General features: G+C 43.6%; 1 protein-coding gene across 4 annotated transcripts in view; it reads right to left on the bottom strand.

Annotated features, from left to right (window-relative positions):
* Nucleotides 1–16,950, bottom strand: part of LOC142748788 (tetraspanin-11-like) — a 131,317-nt gene that overhangs the window by 16,657 nt on the left and 97,710 nt on the right. For all 4 annotated transcript variants that reach the window (XM_075856051.1, XM_075856052.1, XM_075856054.1 and 1 more), the window contains one exon: nt 956–1,030. In XM_075856051.1, coding sequence (XP_075712166.1) covers nt 956–1,030 — 75 coding nt within the window. The remainder of the gene's footprint in view (nt 1–955; nt 1,031–16,950) is intronic.

Genomic DNA, 16,950 nt, shown 5'->3' with positions numbered 1-16,950 from the left:
CCAACCCCTTTAATAATAAAACTTTTTATAATATCTTATATCTAGCTCTTCAACATTTCCAAGATCTGTGATGTTTTTCAGTAAGTATGTACATTCAGAGACTGAAAATCAGTTATGACCTAGTGCTGCTTTTACACAGCTATAGTTTGTAACTACAGCTGATACATTGTAACAAGTCCTCATTTGAGTGACAAGGACAACGTCATGATGGGTTCTTATTCTATGAGTGTTCACAAGAATGGTTCCAATAACTGACAGCAAGCAGATATCTTGAAAATGGTGAGGAATTAGAACACAAACTATACTAGAAATGTGCAGATTTTTTTTGTTAAACAATCTTTTATTTATTCACTAGTGACCCACCACCTGCAAGTGGGGTTGTCTTCCGCTTTATCTGGATGCAGTCCATTGCAAAATTTCTGCAAAATGAGAAGGGCCCCCAACCTACAGCAGATCCCCATAGGTCCCTATAGGGCAGCTGCCCTGGGGTCAAATGGCCACCAAAAAGAATAAAGCCACTATAGGACTCAATTGTATCAATGGTCTATTTAATCCACCACTGCTCCGAACCTATTCCCTTACAGATGAGGAACACCCAAAAGTGCACCACCTTGTTATTGTGTCTGAAAAGAACCTTAGTCACCATAGAATTTTTTTGCCCCTTGGAAAGTACTGATTCACCTTACAGACATCCAGCTGGGAGGAAGTCTTTAAGGCAATGCTCCATGGGAAAAAGTATGCAAAATAGCTCTCCTCCAGAAGGAAGACTATCTCTCTAGTGCCACCTATAGGTGCCTACCCTGTAAGCAAACGTCGAACCCATGAGAAAGCCTTGAAACAAAAAAACTTTTCAAGTCTCAGGGTTGAACATTAACCTACCTGTAGGTGGCACTAGAGAGGTTTTCCTATTTTGCATTGTATAGTAGAAAATAACTTTATACAGGGTAATACTTACTGTTTCATAGTACATATAGGAGAGCACACCAGCTGCAAGTTCTGCTGAATAAACTGAGATTAGAATTGTCAAATACTGCAAGAGAAAAAAACAATTTTTACAATTACTTATTGAAAAGTGAAAAAAAAGCACTTTGTGTGGCAATAAACCCCTCAAAGTATCAATTTTTACATCCATCCTTGAATTTGCTGAGGTTTGGAAGATTGTATCTAAAAAGTTGCTATTGACCCTCTTAGGACACTGACAAGTATCTGCTTTACATAAGACTTTTGCTTAGTATTCCTTATTTACGTTACTTGCCTTTTGATCTCTTATGTAGAATATAAAACACAACAAAAACATCTTGCTTTTCTCTTAGAAGGTGCTGTGATAGCGAAATGCACCGCCACCTAGAGGCACCAGTTAAAAATGCAGTTCCTTTGTTACGTGTGCATAATACTCCATGCTGGGATATTAGGGCATATGGAAATCATAAAGGGAGGTCTCCAGCCGTCCATGTATTACAGTGAAACAACCCCTTTAAATGTGCTTAGAAAACCATTTGCAAATACCCTATGGAATCATTCGTAACCTCCTTCAATTAGCCTGAGTGAAGAACTACCAAGAGTGATTTCCACCCTGGAGGACCCAGCATGTCCATCCTTTACAAGCACAAACCATTGCTTTCAATGGGCATCACGTAATGCTTAATTTCCCCTGTGGTGGCGCTGCAGGGCAACTGAATACTTACTGCCATGTTCTCCTCCTGATTACATCTGATCACTGGGTGTCCCACTGTGATCAGCTTATTTTGAGGGGTCACTTTTAAAGCGCATCTGTCATTAGGTCATATAAGTTGAACTGGTTTACTGACCTGAATAGTGCTGTCTCCCTGATTCCAGTGCTGTTTGTGTTTTCCAGAGATATGGCCCACTGTTGTGTTGGCTTCCTATATGCTAATTTTCCGTAGTTAGCCAACAGGGTGTGAACTACCCTCAAGCTGCATCGCGCTGATTGGTGAGCATCAGAGACAGGGAAGTTAGCTCCACCCCGTTGGCTAAATACAGCACTAACAGCATATAGGGAGCCAACACAACAGTGTTTCTCTCAATGATTCTAGTCCAAAATCATTCATAAAAGTCCTTGCACCATAGAAATGGGTTCATCGTTCTGATTTTAGGATCAGATCTGTTTCTACTTACTAAAACCCTTCAACTATTTGCATTTCAGAGCTGATTTTCTAAACTGAACATATAATTAGCAGTTGGTTGTATCCGCCAGTGGGACAGATGGTGCAGATCAGAGATGTCATGAGCAGCATATTATCTTCTCTTCTGGATGACGAGCGGCGCTTCGATATCTATGCAGAAGTATCAGGACTACATTATTTGTGCCTGGTAGTGAAGTATACATTGCATTGAAGATTGTACTTTTCTGCTGTAATTATAACATCAAGGCTACTTCAGAGTAAGGGTATGTGCACACACACTAATTACGTCCGTAATTGACGGACGTATTTCGGCCGCAAGTAGTGGACCGAACTCAGTGCAGGGAGCCGGGCTCCTAGCATCATACTTATGTACGATGCTAGGAGTCCCTGCCTCTCCGTGGAACTACTGTCCCGTACTGAAAACATGATTACAGTACGGAACAGTTGTCCTGCAGAGAGGCAGGGACTCCTAGCGTCGTACATAAGTATGATGCTAGGAGCCCGGCTCCCTGCACTGTGTTCGGTCCGGGACTTGCGGCCGAAATACGTCCGTCAATTACGGACGTAATTAGTGTGTGTGCACATACCCTAAGAGCGAAAACCTTTCACGATAATCACTTTTAATAATATGAATAAGCATGTATAGTATACAGGGACAAGGCTATAGGGGCAGAGGTAGAAGTTGCTCCATAAAAGGACACCAGTATAATAAATGGCAGGTGGGGGTCATGTACCCCTTAAATAGTATCGATACAGAAATCTGTGATTTAACGGGTTGTCCAGTCATAAGAAATTGATGGCCTTTCCTCAGGATAGGGCATCAATATCTGATCGGTGGGGGTCCGACTCCCAGCAACCCCGCCGATCATCTGTTTTGAAGGGGCTGCGTGGCCCATACGATCGCTGTTCCTATTCATTACTGCTCGTACTATGAATTGCTGACGCACCTGTAGTGGCGGTTCACAATATTACTTCCTTCTCATTCACTTGTGTCCGCGATTCACAGTACGAGCAGATAAGGAAGAAAGGGAAGGCATCGCTTATACAAGAGCCGCGGCACCTTCAAAACAGCTGATCACCGGAGGTGCCGGAAGTCGGACCTCCACCGATTAGATGTTGATGGCCTATCCTGAGAAAAGGCCATCAACTTCTTCTGACTGGACAACCCCTTAAAGACACTGACCTATAATATTGATAATATATTGCCTACTACAAATTACAAGGTTATTAGAAGACCATAATGTGGTTTTAGATTAGAAAAGGTGTATTTTTTCTTCCAGAAATAGCACCACTTTTGTGCATGTCCTGTGTCTGGTATTCCAGCTAAGCCATATTTAAGTGATTGAGACTGAGCTGCAATACCAGACGCAGACAATAGAGAATAATGGCGCTATTTCTGGAAAAAAAACCTGATTATTTTTCGAACCTGATACAATCCCTATAAGCCACACCATAAAAACACAAATATAGAGGATAAGCAAATATGAGGTGTCTTTGAGGCGTGGTATCTGTAGTAATTTACAACTGCACTGCATTAATAATGTTAGATACTTAAAAGGTTTTTCTGGGGGTTAAAAAGGGGTTTAAGATATAAAAAAAGCAACTTTCTAATATACTTACAGGACCAATACCTCTCCATTCCCCTGTGCCCCAGGCACAAAGGACTCACCAGTATTAAAAAGGATAAGTGGTAGGTGGAGGGGCCCTTTTGCAGATTTTGCATTGGGTTCATGGAGTTTCATCGCTGACAGTATCTGTAGAGATTCCTGCATATATTCAGATCACCCATGGAAAAAGGATATTGGGGTAACACCTTACTTTCCTGATAATGATTTGTATACTCATATCTCCTCCAATCACCTTCAGACCTGCATTAGTTTACTGATGGTTGCCACTTGGAATCTGTCAACACTGCTGACAGACACACCTCTAACAATTATCTGAGATACTATAATGTAGTATTCCCTGGTACAGCACCTTGTTGGACATGTAAAGGCCCTTTTACATGGGCCAATGATCAGGCAAACGAGCATTCATATGAACGCTTGTCATTGCTCTGTGTAATTAGAACAACGATCAGTCGATGAACGAGCTGATCTGCTCATTTATCCAGCATTAAAAATGATCGTTGTCGGCAGCACCTCTCCCTGTGCTGACATGATGGAAATCTATGGGGAAAAACGATCGTTGTGAAAGGAGCAAACAAGTGACGATCAACGAGCTGTCTCATTGATCGGCGCTCTTTTTTATAGCTCATATCGGGTTGTGTAATAGGAACTTTCTTCTGTGAAAAACAATTATATAGTCCCTGGTGTAAATGTTATATCCCTCACAGAGCACCACAGCAAAGCATGGTCTGTACAGACATTGAACCAGCAGGAGACGATGCGAGCTTCGAGGTCATATAGCAGAATTTTGAATTCAGCTCTTGATGTGAATATAGTATAAAACTTCAAAGTGAATTACTATATATATATACAAATACAAAGGGCAGAACAATGGAGAATCAAAGGTCAGATTCTGTCCATGTCATGGAGATGTTATAGGACAATATGAATGGGTAGGAGTCATAGGTGCTGCAAATACACAAATTATTACAAACTAAAAATGGAGAATGAAGAGATTTGATTTCTGTGGGTTTTAATGTTATGTGCATTTGACATCTCATAATGAGAAATTAATTCTTGGCCTGTAAGAAAGTGAGTGGGATCAGACTTTAACAGTAGGACTCGCCTTCAAAGATGCAAAGAGCGGGCTTATTACAGAGCCCCCTGCAGGGATAAAAGTGCTGGTGGCGGTATATTTAGCACACTATGTGCATGGTTAATCAAGAAATGAAATTCTATATAGAAATCTACAAGAAAAAATGACAACACTCAGATTGACAAAGTCACACGGGAACTTATAATTATATTCTGTAGGTTTGTCTCTTTGATTTACCTTTTTCTTTGTCTAATATTATATATGGCGACTCTTATAATATAAAATAAGATAGACTACTAAAAGGAAAAGTTTTATATAACTAGTTGAACTTTAGATTCACCTCTTGCACACGACCGAGTTCGGGCTGTGAAAAACGGTCCGAGTGTCGGCCGCATTTCTCGGCAAAATAATACAGCACGGAACATCAGTTCCGCGGGGAGGCAGGGTCTCCTAGCATCATAAATTGTCTATGATGCCAGGAGTCCCGTTCACCTGTACCGCGGTTGGGCCGGGAAATCTGGCCGACACTCGGACTGTTTTTCACGGCCCGTATGCGGTCGTGTGCAATAGGTGTTAGATTAACCTGGTGATATAGTCTACATAACTGTATGGCAAGGCTGGGCCATGAGGTAAGACCTACAGGGCTGGTAGGGATAGGAGCATAGGGATGATAGTGACAGTATTGTACTTTTGTTCAATCTTTCCCGCTGTATCTGGCAATATTTTATTGTTCATAGTCTTAAATATTTGTGATAGTATCAGCCAAAAATTTAGTCAGTTGACTTGTCGGCTGGTTAAAATGTCATGTCTATGGCTACAACTTAATGGGTTTGTCCTATTTTTACAATCTCTTTTGTTAGAAGGGTCCCCTGACAATGATCTGATCTGTAGTCTGTAAGGGACCCCGTCAAAAAGTGTTTTGTTTCCCTGCAGTGCCACCACAGGGGAAATTAAGTATTGCACATTTCTAATTGAAATCAATAGACTTTCTGTTTAATGCACAGACAGGCTAGGTCCCCTAGAGTAAGAGACAGCCTCTGATCTGGCTAATAAATGATGGGGACCCCTCTCTATAAACCTCCTTCTTGATTAAACATAGGGTGGTCTTGATCAGAGATCCAAACCATCGTTAGATGGATTGTGGGGAATGTGCCTCGGGTGCCAGGGGGGAGGAGGGATGCCAGAAAGCTTCTCGGCCTAGGCAAGGGTATTAATATATACAACAAAAACCGATACCCAGACCAATATGGATAATGGATATCAATATTATCCCCTTCATCACCCTAGCCCACTAGAGGTATTAGGTATTGATGCTAAGCTACTCCAGACCCCTGGGGATATTAACGGAATTATATATTTAACCCCTAGACCTTTTTATATAAAAATGTGTGATATAGTACATGTAAAAATTTGTGGTGGGCACCCCATTTGAACCTCCTATTTAAAAATCTTTAGTTTGCCCTGAAAAGGGGCTTTTTATCCTAGACAACAACTGGTTAAGTTATAGCCAAATTAACCATGGGAAAATTGTATGCAAATCATAAAAAATAAATTATTCCCCTAAATTTGATTTTGTAATTGCTTGTATTTTTTATTATTTCAATATGTTAATTGCTGTATAATTATTGTTTGTCACTCGAACAGCTTCCAATATAAGAAGCTTCCAAAAACAGATTGCTATTAGTCCTGGGAACGGGCCCCTTGATAAGACTCTACGAGATTAGAAAGAGGCGATTATTAAAGTTTTCAGTAAGTTTAAACTCCCGGGGAATCAGTGTTCTCTTTAATGTGGATTTTATCTAACATCATTAGAGGTTTAATTTAGAAACATTATTGTCACTCATATTTTTCTGAGTAATTAGAAAATCAATTAATTTTAAGGTCTGTTGCCATAGAAGTTTTCTTCATGTTTCATCAATCATATTCCCGTCTAACAGAATTAATTGTAAAGTAACATAAACTGCAAAAACACAATATAAACAGCAAAAACACAATGAGTTACGTAGGCTAGCCCTTAAGATCTGCTAACTGCAGCCGCTAAGCTGTGATATTGATGTAGTCTTTTGCTACAGCACCTCTACAGGTCAACCAAAGCATAACAGCAAATTTATGGAGCACAATAGAATGTTTTGTCATGTAGTAACACGAAGGCGGTAATTGATCAACTTTTCTACACCAGAAAAGTCGCAAATGCATTAAAAGTTGCAATTTGCGCAAACATTTTTTACTTTTGATGCGTTTATTCTAAAAAAAAAGTGGGTGGAATTTATCATAAGGGGGTGGGGACACATTTACTATAATTTACACCAGGAGCTGGTGTAAACAATAGTAGAAATCTACACCAGTTTCCCTTTCTGGCGCACAGACAGCCAGAGATTTGACTAATTTATTAAGATCCATGGGTCTTTCTTAATAAATTTGGCACATTTTACTCCACTGCTTTTTTTAGATTAAGACTGGCGTAATAAATTCCTACCTGTGTTTCTCACCTTCACTACGTAAGGCTGTATAAGATTAGAAAAACATGACTTCGTTCTTTCCAGAAACAGCGCCACACTTTTCTTTAGGCTCTGATTGGCAGCTGATTCCCATTCAAGTGAATAGAGTTGAGCTGCAATACCAGACAACGCCCATGGACAAGAGTGGCGCTGTTTCTGGAAGAACGCAGCCATAAGTTTTTTTTAATCTCATAAACCCCTTTTAAAGATATATTCAGATAGTGCAATTATCGCGGAGGCAAATTGCAGCGATTTGGCCACGGTTTGCGGTAATCGTGGTCATTTTCACATTTCAATATACCCTTAGTAGCCACAACAGGTTATGATTTGAGGATATGCTATAGACAATACTTGTGTAAATACTAAAATTATATAACTTGCGCAATACTATGGAGATCCTAAAAACATGACCTGTGTGAGGTACAAGTTGAGTGAAGACCCCGATGTATAGACTTTTGTGGTATATCCTATAAAACTATCTCTGTGCAGGGTCAGCCTTGGGGCTTGCTTCCGATGATGAGGGGGCGCCACATAAAGCTTGACACACCAGGCTCCTGACCATCTCGAATCTTTTATTTTTTTATACGACTTACGCATTTTAATCTTATTTGTAGGGCAGTATTATTTAGACATTATATAGCGGTGATATTAGATTACAGCTGTTATTTGGCCACAGTTTGTATTATTTGGGCACTGTATGGTGGTATGTATTACACAGTATATTACATTTGCACTATATGGTGGTGGTGGTCACAGCACTGTATGGCATTTTATATGGGTAACTATATAAAAGGGTTATTTGGCCAATATATGGCACTATCTGGGCACCGTATGGTATGAGGTTTATAATTAGACACAGTATGGTAATCTGGGCACCATATGGTATGACGCTTATAGTTAGACACGGTATGGTATGGTACACATTATTACCATACACTCAATTGGTGGGAAGGCGCCAACAAAAAAAAGTCGCACAACAGGGCATTATGTAACGTAAGACCGGCCCTACTGCTTGTAACGACCCTTTAAGCAACTAATTTTCTATCCTCAGCCTCCTATGATGATTCATACTTTTCTGGAGCCCCTTGATATTCTTCATGACATTTTCGCACTGACGTGCCCGCACCGTAACTCCATAGGAGATACATTTTAAGAAACAAAACATTTTTTCAGGGTTGGCAATACATATAAATAAGATACCATATATATTTAGCAGAAGGTTTCTGGTATTTTGTTAACCTGTTTCTATGAATAAAACCAATGTACAGAATTAATCCCAGCAACAGGAACTTGTGCTTGACCCACATGTGGTATAAGAACCGTCTTAGTTCTCGGGGTTTGCCCCATTTCACCTGTAAATGTGCTCTACATACAATACAAAGTATATTGAGTAGCTAATATTTCTTTTATTCCCTCTCTGCCTACTTACAACTTATCAACACTTCGGAAACCTACACAAATTAGTCCCACAGGGCTATAGAAAATCCTCAGCTCCTGGCAGTGGAGACCTTGCAGGGATCCGGTAATCCCTTAAACATACAATAGTAGCACCACTGCAGTCATAGAAAAGACGATCACGTTCAACTTCCCTGTCATGTCACTTGTCTAGAAATATGGGAACTTTAAAGGGAATGTATCACCTATATGTATTTCCTTATTACAAACAGATATTGAAACATAATCTTTTTTTCTAATCTGTTTATATTTTTTGATTGTAGACTTTTTTTAAATTAGATTTTATGTAGATAACTATGTGGTAGCCATCTTGACGTAACTGCTGTTAATAGTATTTAGAGACATGTTTTACAGCAGGCACATGGGCCACAGTCTGTAGCTGACAAATTGACTTCTATGGGAGAGTGTGGTGGGCATGCTCTGTGACCTGTGAGGTGCTCATTATGCAGAGATTGAGAGGGGAGGATCTGTGCCCATCACCTTTTGTCAATGGTGGTTCCTGTGTAATTATAGGTGTTACCTGTCAGTGCAATCCTGGCTGTGATGATAATGTAATGACTACTGGGAAATAATCTCTACAGGACAGGAAGCGTCAGTCTATTATGTGTTATCTAGATATAGGTGTTACCAGTTAGTGTAATCCGCCTGTGATGATAATGAGATGACTGCTGAGAAGTAATCGCTAAAGAACAAGAAGGTTCAGTCTATTATGAATGGCAGATCCTGTGTGTAATGGCGGGGTAGGGAGACAGACAGGTGAGCCCTAATCTCCCTGCCACTCAGTCCCTGCCTACTTGCAACGACCCGTCCTAAGCGACGGCGTACAACTTGGGGATGGTCCCTACGCTCACTAAGTGCACGACAGACAAACAGGCAAGGGTACACAGAAGCTAAGGGTAATGGGGCTGTTGTCCACGGGAACCCCGTGAGCAACAAGAATAGTGAACGAGCCGAGTCAAACCAGGAGTGGACGAGGTACAAAACGCAGAGCAGGAGAATAGTGAACGAGCCGAGTCAAACCAGGAGTGGACGAGGTACTAAACGCAGAGCAGGAGAATAGTCAGTCAAGCCAGGGTCAATATGAAGCAGAAGACAAGTAGCACAAGCAGTAACAGCAGAGCCAGGAAACAGACTAAAAGAATCACAGGCAAAGGAGGAACAGGAAGAGAAGGTATAAATAGACAGAGGGCGAGAGCTAGCTCCGTCTGGCCAGGCTGTGATAGGCTCTCCCACTCCTCAGCCTCCCAGGATGATTGGTAGAAGAAGGTGTCACTCGACCAGACTTAGGAGTAGGTGCAGAGTGACTAACCACGGGCGTCGACACAGAAGCTGTGTCTGGCAGATCCTTTACAGTACCCCCCCTTTTATGAGGGGCCACTGGACCCTTTCTAGGTGGACCTGGCTTATAGGGGAACCAAAGATGGAACCTCCTGAGCAATACTGCAGCGTGAACATCCCGGGCGGGTACCCAAGTCCTCTCCTCAGGCCCGTATCCTCTCCAATGGACCAGGTACTGGAGAGAGCCTTGGACCATCCTGCTGTCCACAATCTTGGCCACCTCGAATTCTACCCCTTCAGGGGTGAGATCAGGGACCGGAGGTTTCCTCGAGGGAGCCAAGGACGGGGAGCAGCATCTCAGGAGGGAGGCATGAAACACGTCGTGTATTCGAAAAGACGGGGGTAACTCCAGTCGGAAGGAGACAGGGTTAAGGACTTCAATGACCTTGTACGCCCCTATATACCTGGGAGCACATTTTTTGGACGGGACTTTAAGGCGCAAATTTCTTGAAGACAGCCACACCAGAACCCCGACCGCAAACAAGGGATTAGCAGAACGTCTTCTATCTGCCTGGGTCTTTTGTATGCTCTGGGACACCTCTAGGTTCTTCTGAACCTGGGCCCAGACTGTGCACAGTTCCCGATGAACGACATCTACCTCAGGATTGTTGGAACCACCAGGTGAAACGGAGGAGAACCGTGGATTGAACCCAAAATTACAGAAAAAGGGGGAGACCCCTGACGAGTTACTGACCCGGTTATTAAGGGAAAATTCAGCGAGGGAAATGAAGGAGACCCAATCATATTGACAGTCAGAGATAAAACACCTTAAATATTGTTCTAGAGACTGATTAGTCCTCTCAGTTTGGCCATTAGTTTCAGGATGGAAGGCCGAAGAGAAGGACAGATCAATCTCCAACTTTTTACAGAAGGCCCTCCAAAACAATGAAACAAATTGTACCCCTCTGTCAGAAACAATATTGACAGGAACCCCATGGAGACGCAGGATGTGTTTGATAAACAAGGTAGCTAACGTCTTAGCATTGGGTAGTTTCTTGAGGGGCACAAAGTGGCACATCTTACTGAAGCGGTCTACTACCACCCACACCACCGACTTGCCTTGAGATGGAGGCAGATTGGTGATAAAATCCATGGAGATATGGGTCCAAGGTCTCTGGGGAATGGGCAAAGAACATAATAAGCCCGCTGGTCGGGACCTGGGAGTCTTGGACCTAGCACAAATTTCACAAGCGGCGACGTAGGCCTTAACATCTTTAAGCAACCCAGGCCACCAATAGTTTCTGGCAATGAGGTGCTTGGTACCCAGGATGCCTGGATGGCCAGATAGTGCAGAGTCATGATTTTCCCTGAGTACCCTTAGCCGGAATTGCAGGGGAACAAACAGCTTGTTCTCAGGAAGGTTCCCGGGAGCTGAACCTTGATCAGCCGCAATTTCGGAGGCTAAGTCAGAATCAGAGGAAATGATTATACCTGGAGGCAAACACAAGCAGGATCTTCCTCCGAAGGAGGGCTGGCCATGAAGCTACGCGACAGTGCATCAGCTTTAATATTTTTAGACCCAGCCCTATAGGTGACCAAAAAGTTGAATCTAGTAAAAAATAACGCCCATCGAGCTTGTCTCGGGTTTAGCCTCCGGGCAGACTCTAGGAAAACCAGATTCTTGTGGTCGGTAAGGACCGTAACCTATTGCCTAGCCCCCTCCAGGAAGTGGCGCCACTCTGAAAATGCCCATTTAATGGCTAAGAGTTCGCGGTTGCCAATGTCGTAGTTAATCTCAGTGGGTGAGAACTTCCTGGAGAAGTAGGCACAGGGACGGAGATGGGTGAGGGACCTGGTACCCTGGTTCAAGACAGCACCCACTCCCACCACGGAGGCGTCAACCTCCACGATAAATGGCTCAATTTGGTTAGGCTGAATCAGCACTGGGTCCGAGATAAAGCACTTCTTAAGGATCTCAAAAGCCTGGACCGCCTCTGGAGGCCAATGGAGGAGATCAGCACCTTTGCGAGTGAGATCCATAAGAGGCTTAGGGATGACCGAGAAGTTAGCAATAAATCTCCTGTAATAATTAGCAAACCCCAGGAAGCACTGTAACGCCTTCAGGGAGGCAGGTTGGACCCATTCCGCCACAGCCTGAACCTTGGCAGGGTCCATGTGGAATTCATGAGGAGTGAGGATTTGACCCAAAAATGGTATCTCCTGCACCCCAAACACACATTTTTCGATTTTAGCAAACAGTTTGTTTTCCCGAAGGACCTGGAGCACCTTCCTGACATGCTCAATGTGGGAGGACCAGTCCTTGGAAAACACAAGAATGTCATCAAGGTACACTACAAGAAATACCCCCAGGTAGTCTCTTAAAATCTCATTTATGAAATTCTGGAAGACCGCGGGAGCATTACACAACCCAAAGGGCATGACGAGGTATTCAAAATGACCTTCGGGCGTGTTAAACGCAGTCTTCCACTCATCCCCCTCTTTGATGCGGATAAGGTTATAAGCCCCCCGTAGATCAAACTTAGAGAACCATTGGGCCCCCTGAACCTGATTAAAGAGATCAGGAATCAAAGGAAGGGGATACTGGTTCCTTACAGTGACCTTATTCAAGTTTCGGTAATCAATGCACGGCCTAAGACCACCATCCTTCTTCCCTACGAAGAAGAAGCCAGCACCTACCGGCGAAGTAGAGAGGGGCGAATGTAACCCTTGGAAAGGCATTCCTGGATATACTCTCTCATGGCTTCACGTTCGGGACAAGAGAGATTAAATATCCTACCCTTAGGGAGCTTAGCTCCAGGTACCAAATCGATTGCGCAATCGTATTCTCTATGAGGAGGTAACACTTCAGAGGCCTTTTTAGAAAAAACATCAGCGAAGTCCTGAATAAACTCAGGTAGAGTGTTCACCTCCTCAGGGAGAGAAATAAAATTAACAGAAAAACATGACGTCATGCCTTCATTACCCCATTTGGTAAGATCCCCAGTATTCCAGTTAAACGTGGGATTATGCAACTGCAACCAGGGAAGGCCTAAAACCAAATCGGACGATAATCCCTGCATAACCAGTACAGAGCACTGCTCCAAATGCATGGAGCCAACAAGGAGTTCAAAAACAGGGGTATGCTGCGTAAAATAACCATTAGCAAGAGGAGTGGAGTCGATACCCACTACCGGGACAGGTTTAGGCAAATCAATCAATGGCATAGCTAGAGACATAGCAAATTCCACAGACATAATATTAGCAGAAGACCCTGAATCCACGAAGGCACTGCCGGTAGCAGACCTACCACCAAAAGAGACCTGAAAGGGAAGCAAGATCTTATTAGGTTTCATATTTACGGGAAATACCTGTGTGCCCAAGTGACCTCCCCGATGATCACTTAGGCGCGGAAGTTCTTCCGGCTGCTTATTCTTACGCCTAGGACAGTTGTTCACTTGATGTTTGTCATCCCCACAGTAGAAGCAGAGTCCATTCTTCCTGCGGAAGTCTCTATGTTGTTGGGGAGACACGGAGGCCCCGAGTTGCATTGGTTCATCCGAGTTTTCCGTGGAAGAACGAAGCAACGGAACTTCGGGAGCCATCATGGGGGAGCCAGTGGAGAAGGCACAAAAACGTTCAAGTCGTCGTTCCCTGAGACGTCGGTCAAGTCGTACCGCTAAAGCCATAACCTGATCTAGAGAGTCAGAAGAGGGATAGCTAACTAACAGGTCCTTCAGGGCGTTCGACAGACCCAATCTAAACTGGCACCACAAGGCAGGGTTATTCCACCGAGAAGCTACACACCACTTCCTAAAGTCCGAACAGTACTCCTCAACGCGTCTCTTACCCTGACGTAAGGTCACCAGCTGACTCTCGGCAAAGGCAGTCTTGTCAGTCTCGTCATAAATGAGCCCGAGAGCAGAAAAAAAAGGTCAACAGAGGAAAGTTCAGGGGCGTCGGGAGCCAAGGAGAAGGCCCATTCTTGGGGCCCGTCCTGGAGCCGGGACATAATTATACCCACTCGCTGGCTCTCGGAACCTGAGGAGTGGGGCTTTAGACAGAAATAGAGCCTACAACTCTCCCGAAAGGAGAAAAAAGTCTTCCGGTCCCCTGAGAACCGGTCAGGCAACTTGAGGTGGGGTTCAAGAGGTGAGGTGGGGGGCACTACCAGGGTAGCATCTTGCTGGTTGCCGCTCTGAGCCAGGGCTTGGACCTGTAGGGAGAGGCCCTGCATTTGCTGAGCCAGGGTCTCAAGGGGGTCCATAGTTGTGACAGGGACCAGGGTAGAAAAGGTATATGGGCCTGTGATTATGTAATGGCGGGGTAGGGAGACAGACAGGTGAGCCCTAATCTACCCACCACTCAGTCCCTGCCTACTTGCAATGACCCGTCCTAAGCGACGGCGTACAACTGGGCGACGGTCCCTACGCTCACTAAGTGCACGACAGACAAACAGGCAAGGGTACACAGAAGCTAAGGGTAATGGGGCTGTTGCCCACGGGAACCCCGTGAGCAACAAGAATAGTGAACGAGCCGAGTCAAACCAGGAGTGGACGAGGTACAAAACGCAGAGCAGGAGAATAGTCAGTCAAGCCAGGGTCAATATGAAGCAGAAGACAAGTAGCACAAGCAGTAACAGCAGAGCCAGGAAACAGACTAAAAGAATCACAGGCAAAGGAGGAACAGGAAGAGAAGGTATAAATAGACAGAGGGCGGGAGCTAGCTCCGTCTGACCAGGCTGTGATAGGCTCTCCCACTCCTCAGCCTCCCAGGCTGATTGGTAGAAGAAGGTGTCACTCGACCAGACTTAGGAGTAGGTGCTGAGTGACTAACCACGGGCGTCGACACAGAAGCTGTGTTATTTCTATTTAGGTGTTACCTACCATTGTAATACTGCCTGTGATAATAGTGAGATGAGTGAGAAGTGATCTCTACAGAACAGGAAGTGTCAGTCTATTAGGAATGGTGGATCCTGTTATTTAGATATAGGTGTTACCAGTCAGTGTAATCCTGCCTGTGTTGATAATGTGATAACTGCTGAGAAGTGATCTCTACAGAACAGTCTATTGTGAGGCTCAGTTCGCCAAGGAAAATGGCAAGATTTTAGGATTATTTTTTAATATAGGTAATGATATAGAAAATAAAATAATCACAAAAAATTCTTCTTAAACATTTGTAACATAAAACCTTGACTTAAACAATAGGTAATTTTCTGATGACGCATTCTCATTAGAGATACTAAACTTAAAGGGAAGGTGTGATGAATTTTTTTTTTTTTTTTATCATATTGCTTTTAGTATGATAAAAAAAAATACAATTTATTTATTTGTATTCGTGTGTTCTACTTTTTACTTTTTTCTTATTTTTACTTCTCTATGGGGGCTGGCATTTTTTTTCATCTCTGTATGTGTCGATTAACGACACATACAGAGATGGAATACGGCACATACATCCCCATAGAGCATGTGAACGGGATCCGTTCCATTCACATGCGCCGCTCCCACACAGACCAAAACGAATCTTGTTAGTAGAGCGAAATCCGGCGCCATTTTCATGTGGACCGGAAGCCGCGGCTGGACAGTAAGATGACGACTTCCGGCCGCGGCTTCTGGCCATATATTCAAGGAAGCGAAGGCGCAAGGCATAGGAGTAGAGGCGGCAGCGGTGGCAGGAACAGGTAAGTTATGTTAGTGTATGTGATGTGTGTATTATGTTCGTGTATGTTCGTGTTATACTGTCTGCTTAGCACTGTATCTAATCCTCTTACACTGTGCATTCGCTCATAAAATGCCGGAACACAGTTTAGGAGGTTTGAAGATTCAACCCCCTCCTTCTCCTGGCACTAGCCAGAATAAGGGAGGGGGGATTGTGTGAGGACACTAGAGCGAGTGTGTCTATCCCAAATTTGCAGCATAAAGTAATGAGGTTCCTTTACCACATTGACCATGCTGCAATTTTGGGAACTGCTCCCTCTAGTGACCAGCACATGGAAATGTTATAAATTAAAATCTAATTTATAATATTTCTTGACTTGTGAAAAAATTAAAACAATGTGTAATCACTTAAATAATAATTGTTTAACTAAAAAAAAAAAAAAATTTCTAGCGCGACATTCCCTTTAAAGGGTCTTTCAGGCTTTATGTAAATGAAGCATAAATAGCTTTTTTTTATTGGGCCTAAGGCCTCATGCACACGACCGTAGCCATGTGCACGGCCGTGATTTTCAGGTCGGCCGTCCGCGGAGTGTCACCTGCGAGCCGCCCGCAAGGCGTGCACATGGCCGCGTCCATTATTTTCTATGAGCCTGAGCACCACGGTCGTGTGCATGGGCCCGTAGAAATGAATTCTCCCGATGATTTTCAGAGGAATTGCGGCCGCAAAAGCACGATCGTGTGCATGGGGCCTAAGGCTTAACAATCAATGTGTGTTCAGTAGGGGCATCACCAATCAGAAGAATGAATGGGCTGAGCTGCAGTACCAGGCACAGCTGCAGTCCTATGGAGGTCACTGTGCCAGGTACTGCAATAATGGTCATGTGACACATCAAATTTATCGAGAATTTCACAAAAAAAACAATGGTGTGCTTGGTTTTAACGTTACTTTATTCTTTCAAGAGTTATTTACAAGTTTCTGACCACTTATAAAATGTGTTCAAAATGCTGCCCATTGTGTTGGATTGTCAATGCAACCCTCTTCTCCCACTCTTCACACACTGATAGCAACACCGCAGAAGAAATGCCTCCTGATCTGACCCCCTTAGACTTTTATCTTTGGGGTCATCTGAAGGCAATTGTCTATGCTGTGAAGATACGAGATGTGCAGCAACTGAAACTACGGATACTGGAAGCCTGTGCTAGCATTTCTTCTGCGGT

This window comes from Rhinoderma darwinii, chromosome 3, assembly GCF_050947455.1.
Source record: "Rhinoderma darwinii isolate aRhiDar2 chromosome 3, aRhiDar2.hap1, whole genome shotgun sequence".
Lineage (NCBI taxonomy): Eukaryota > Metazoa > Chordata > Amphibia > Anura > Rhinodermatidae > Rhinoderma > Rhinoderma darwinii.
The sequence above is the reverse complement of the archived record's forward strand: the minus strand, read 5'-3'. Positions and strand labels throughout refer to the sequence as shown.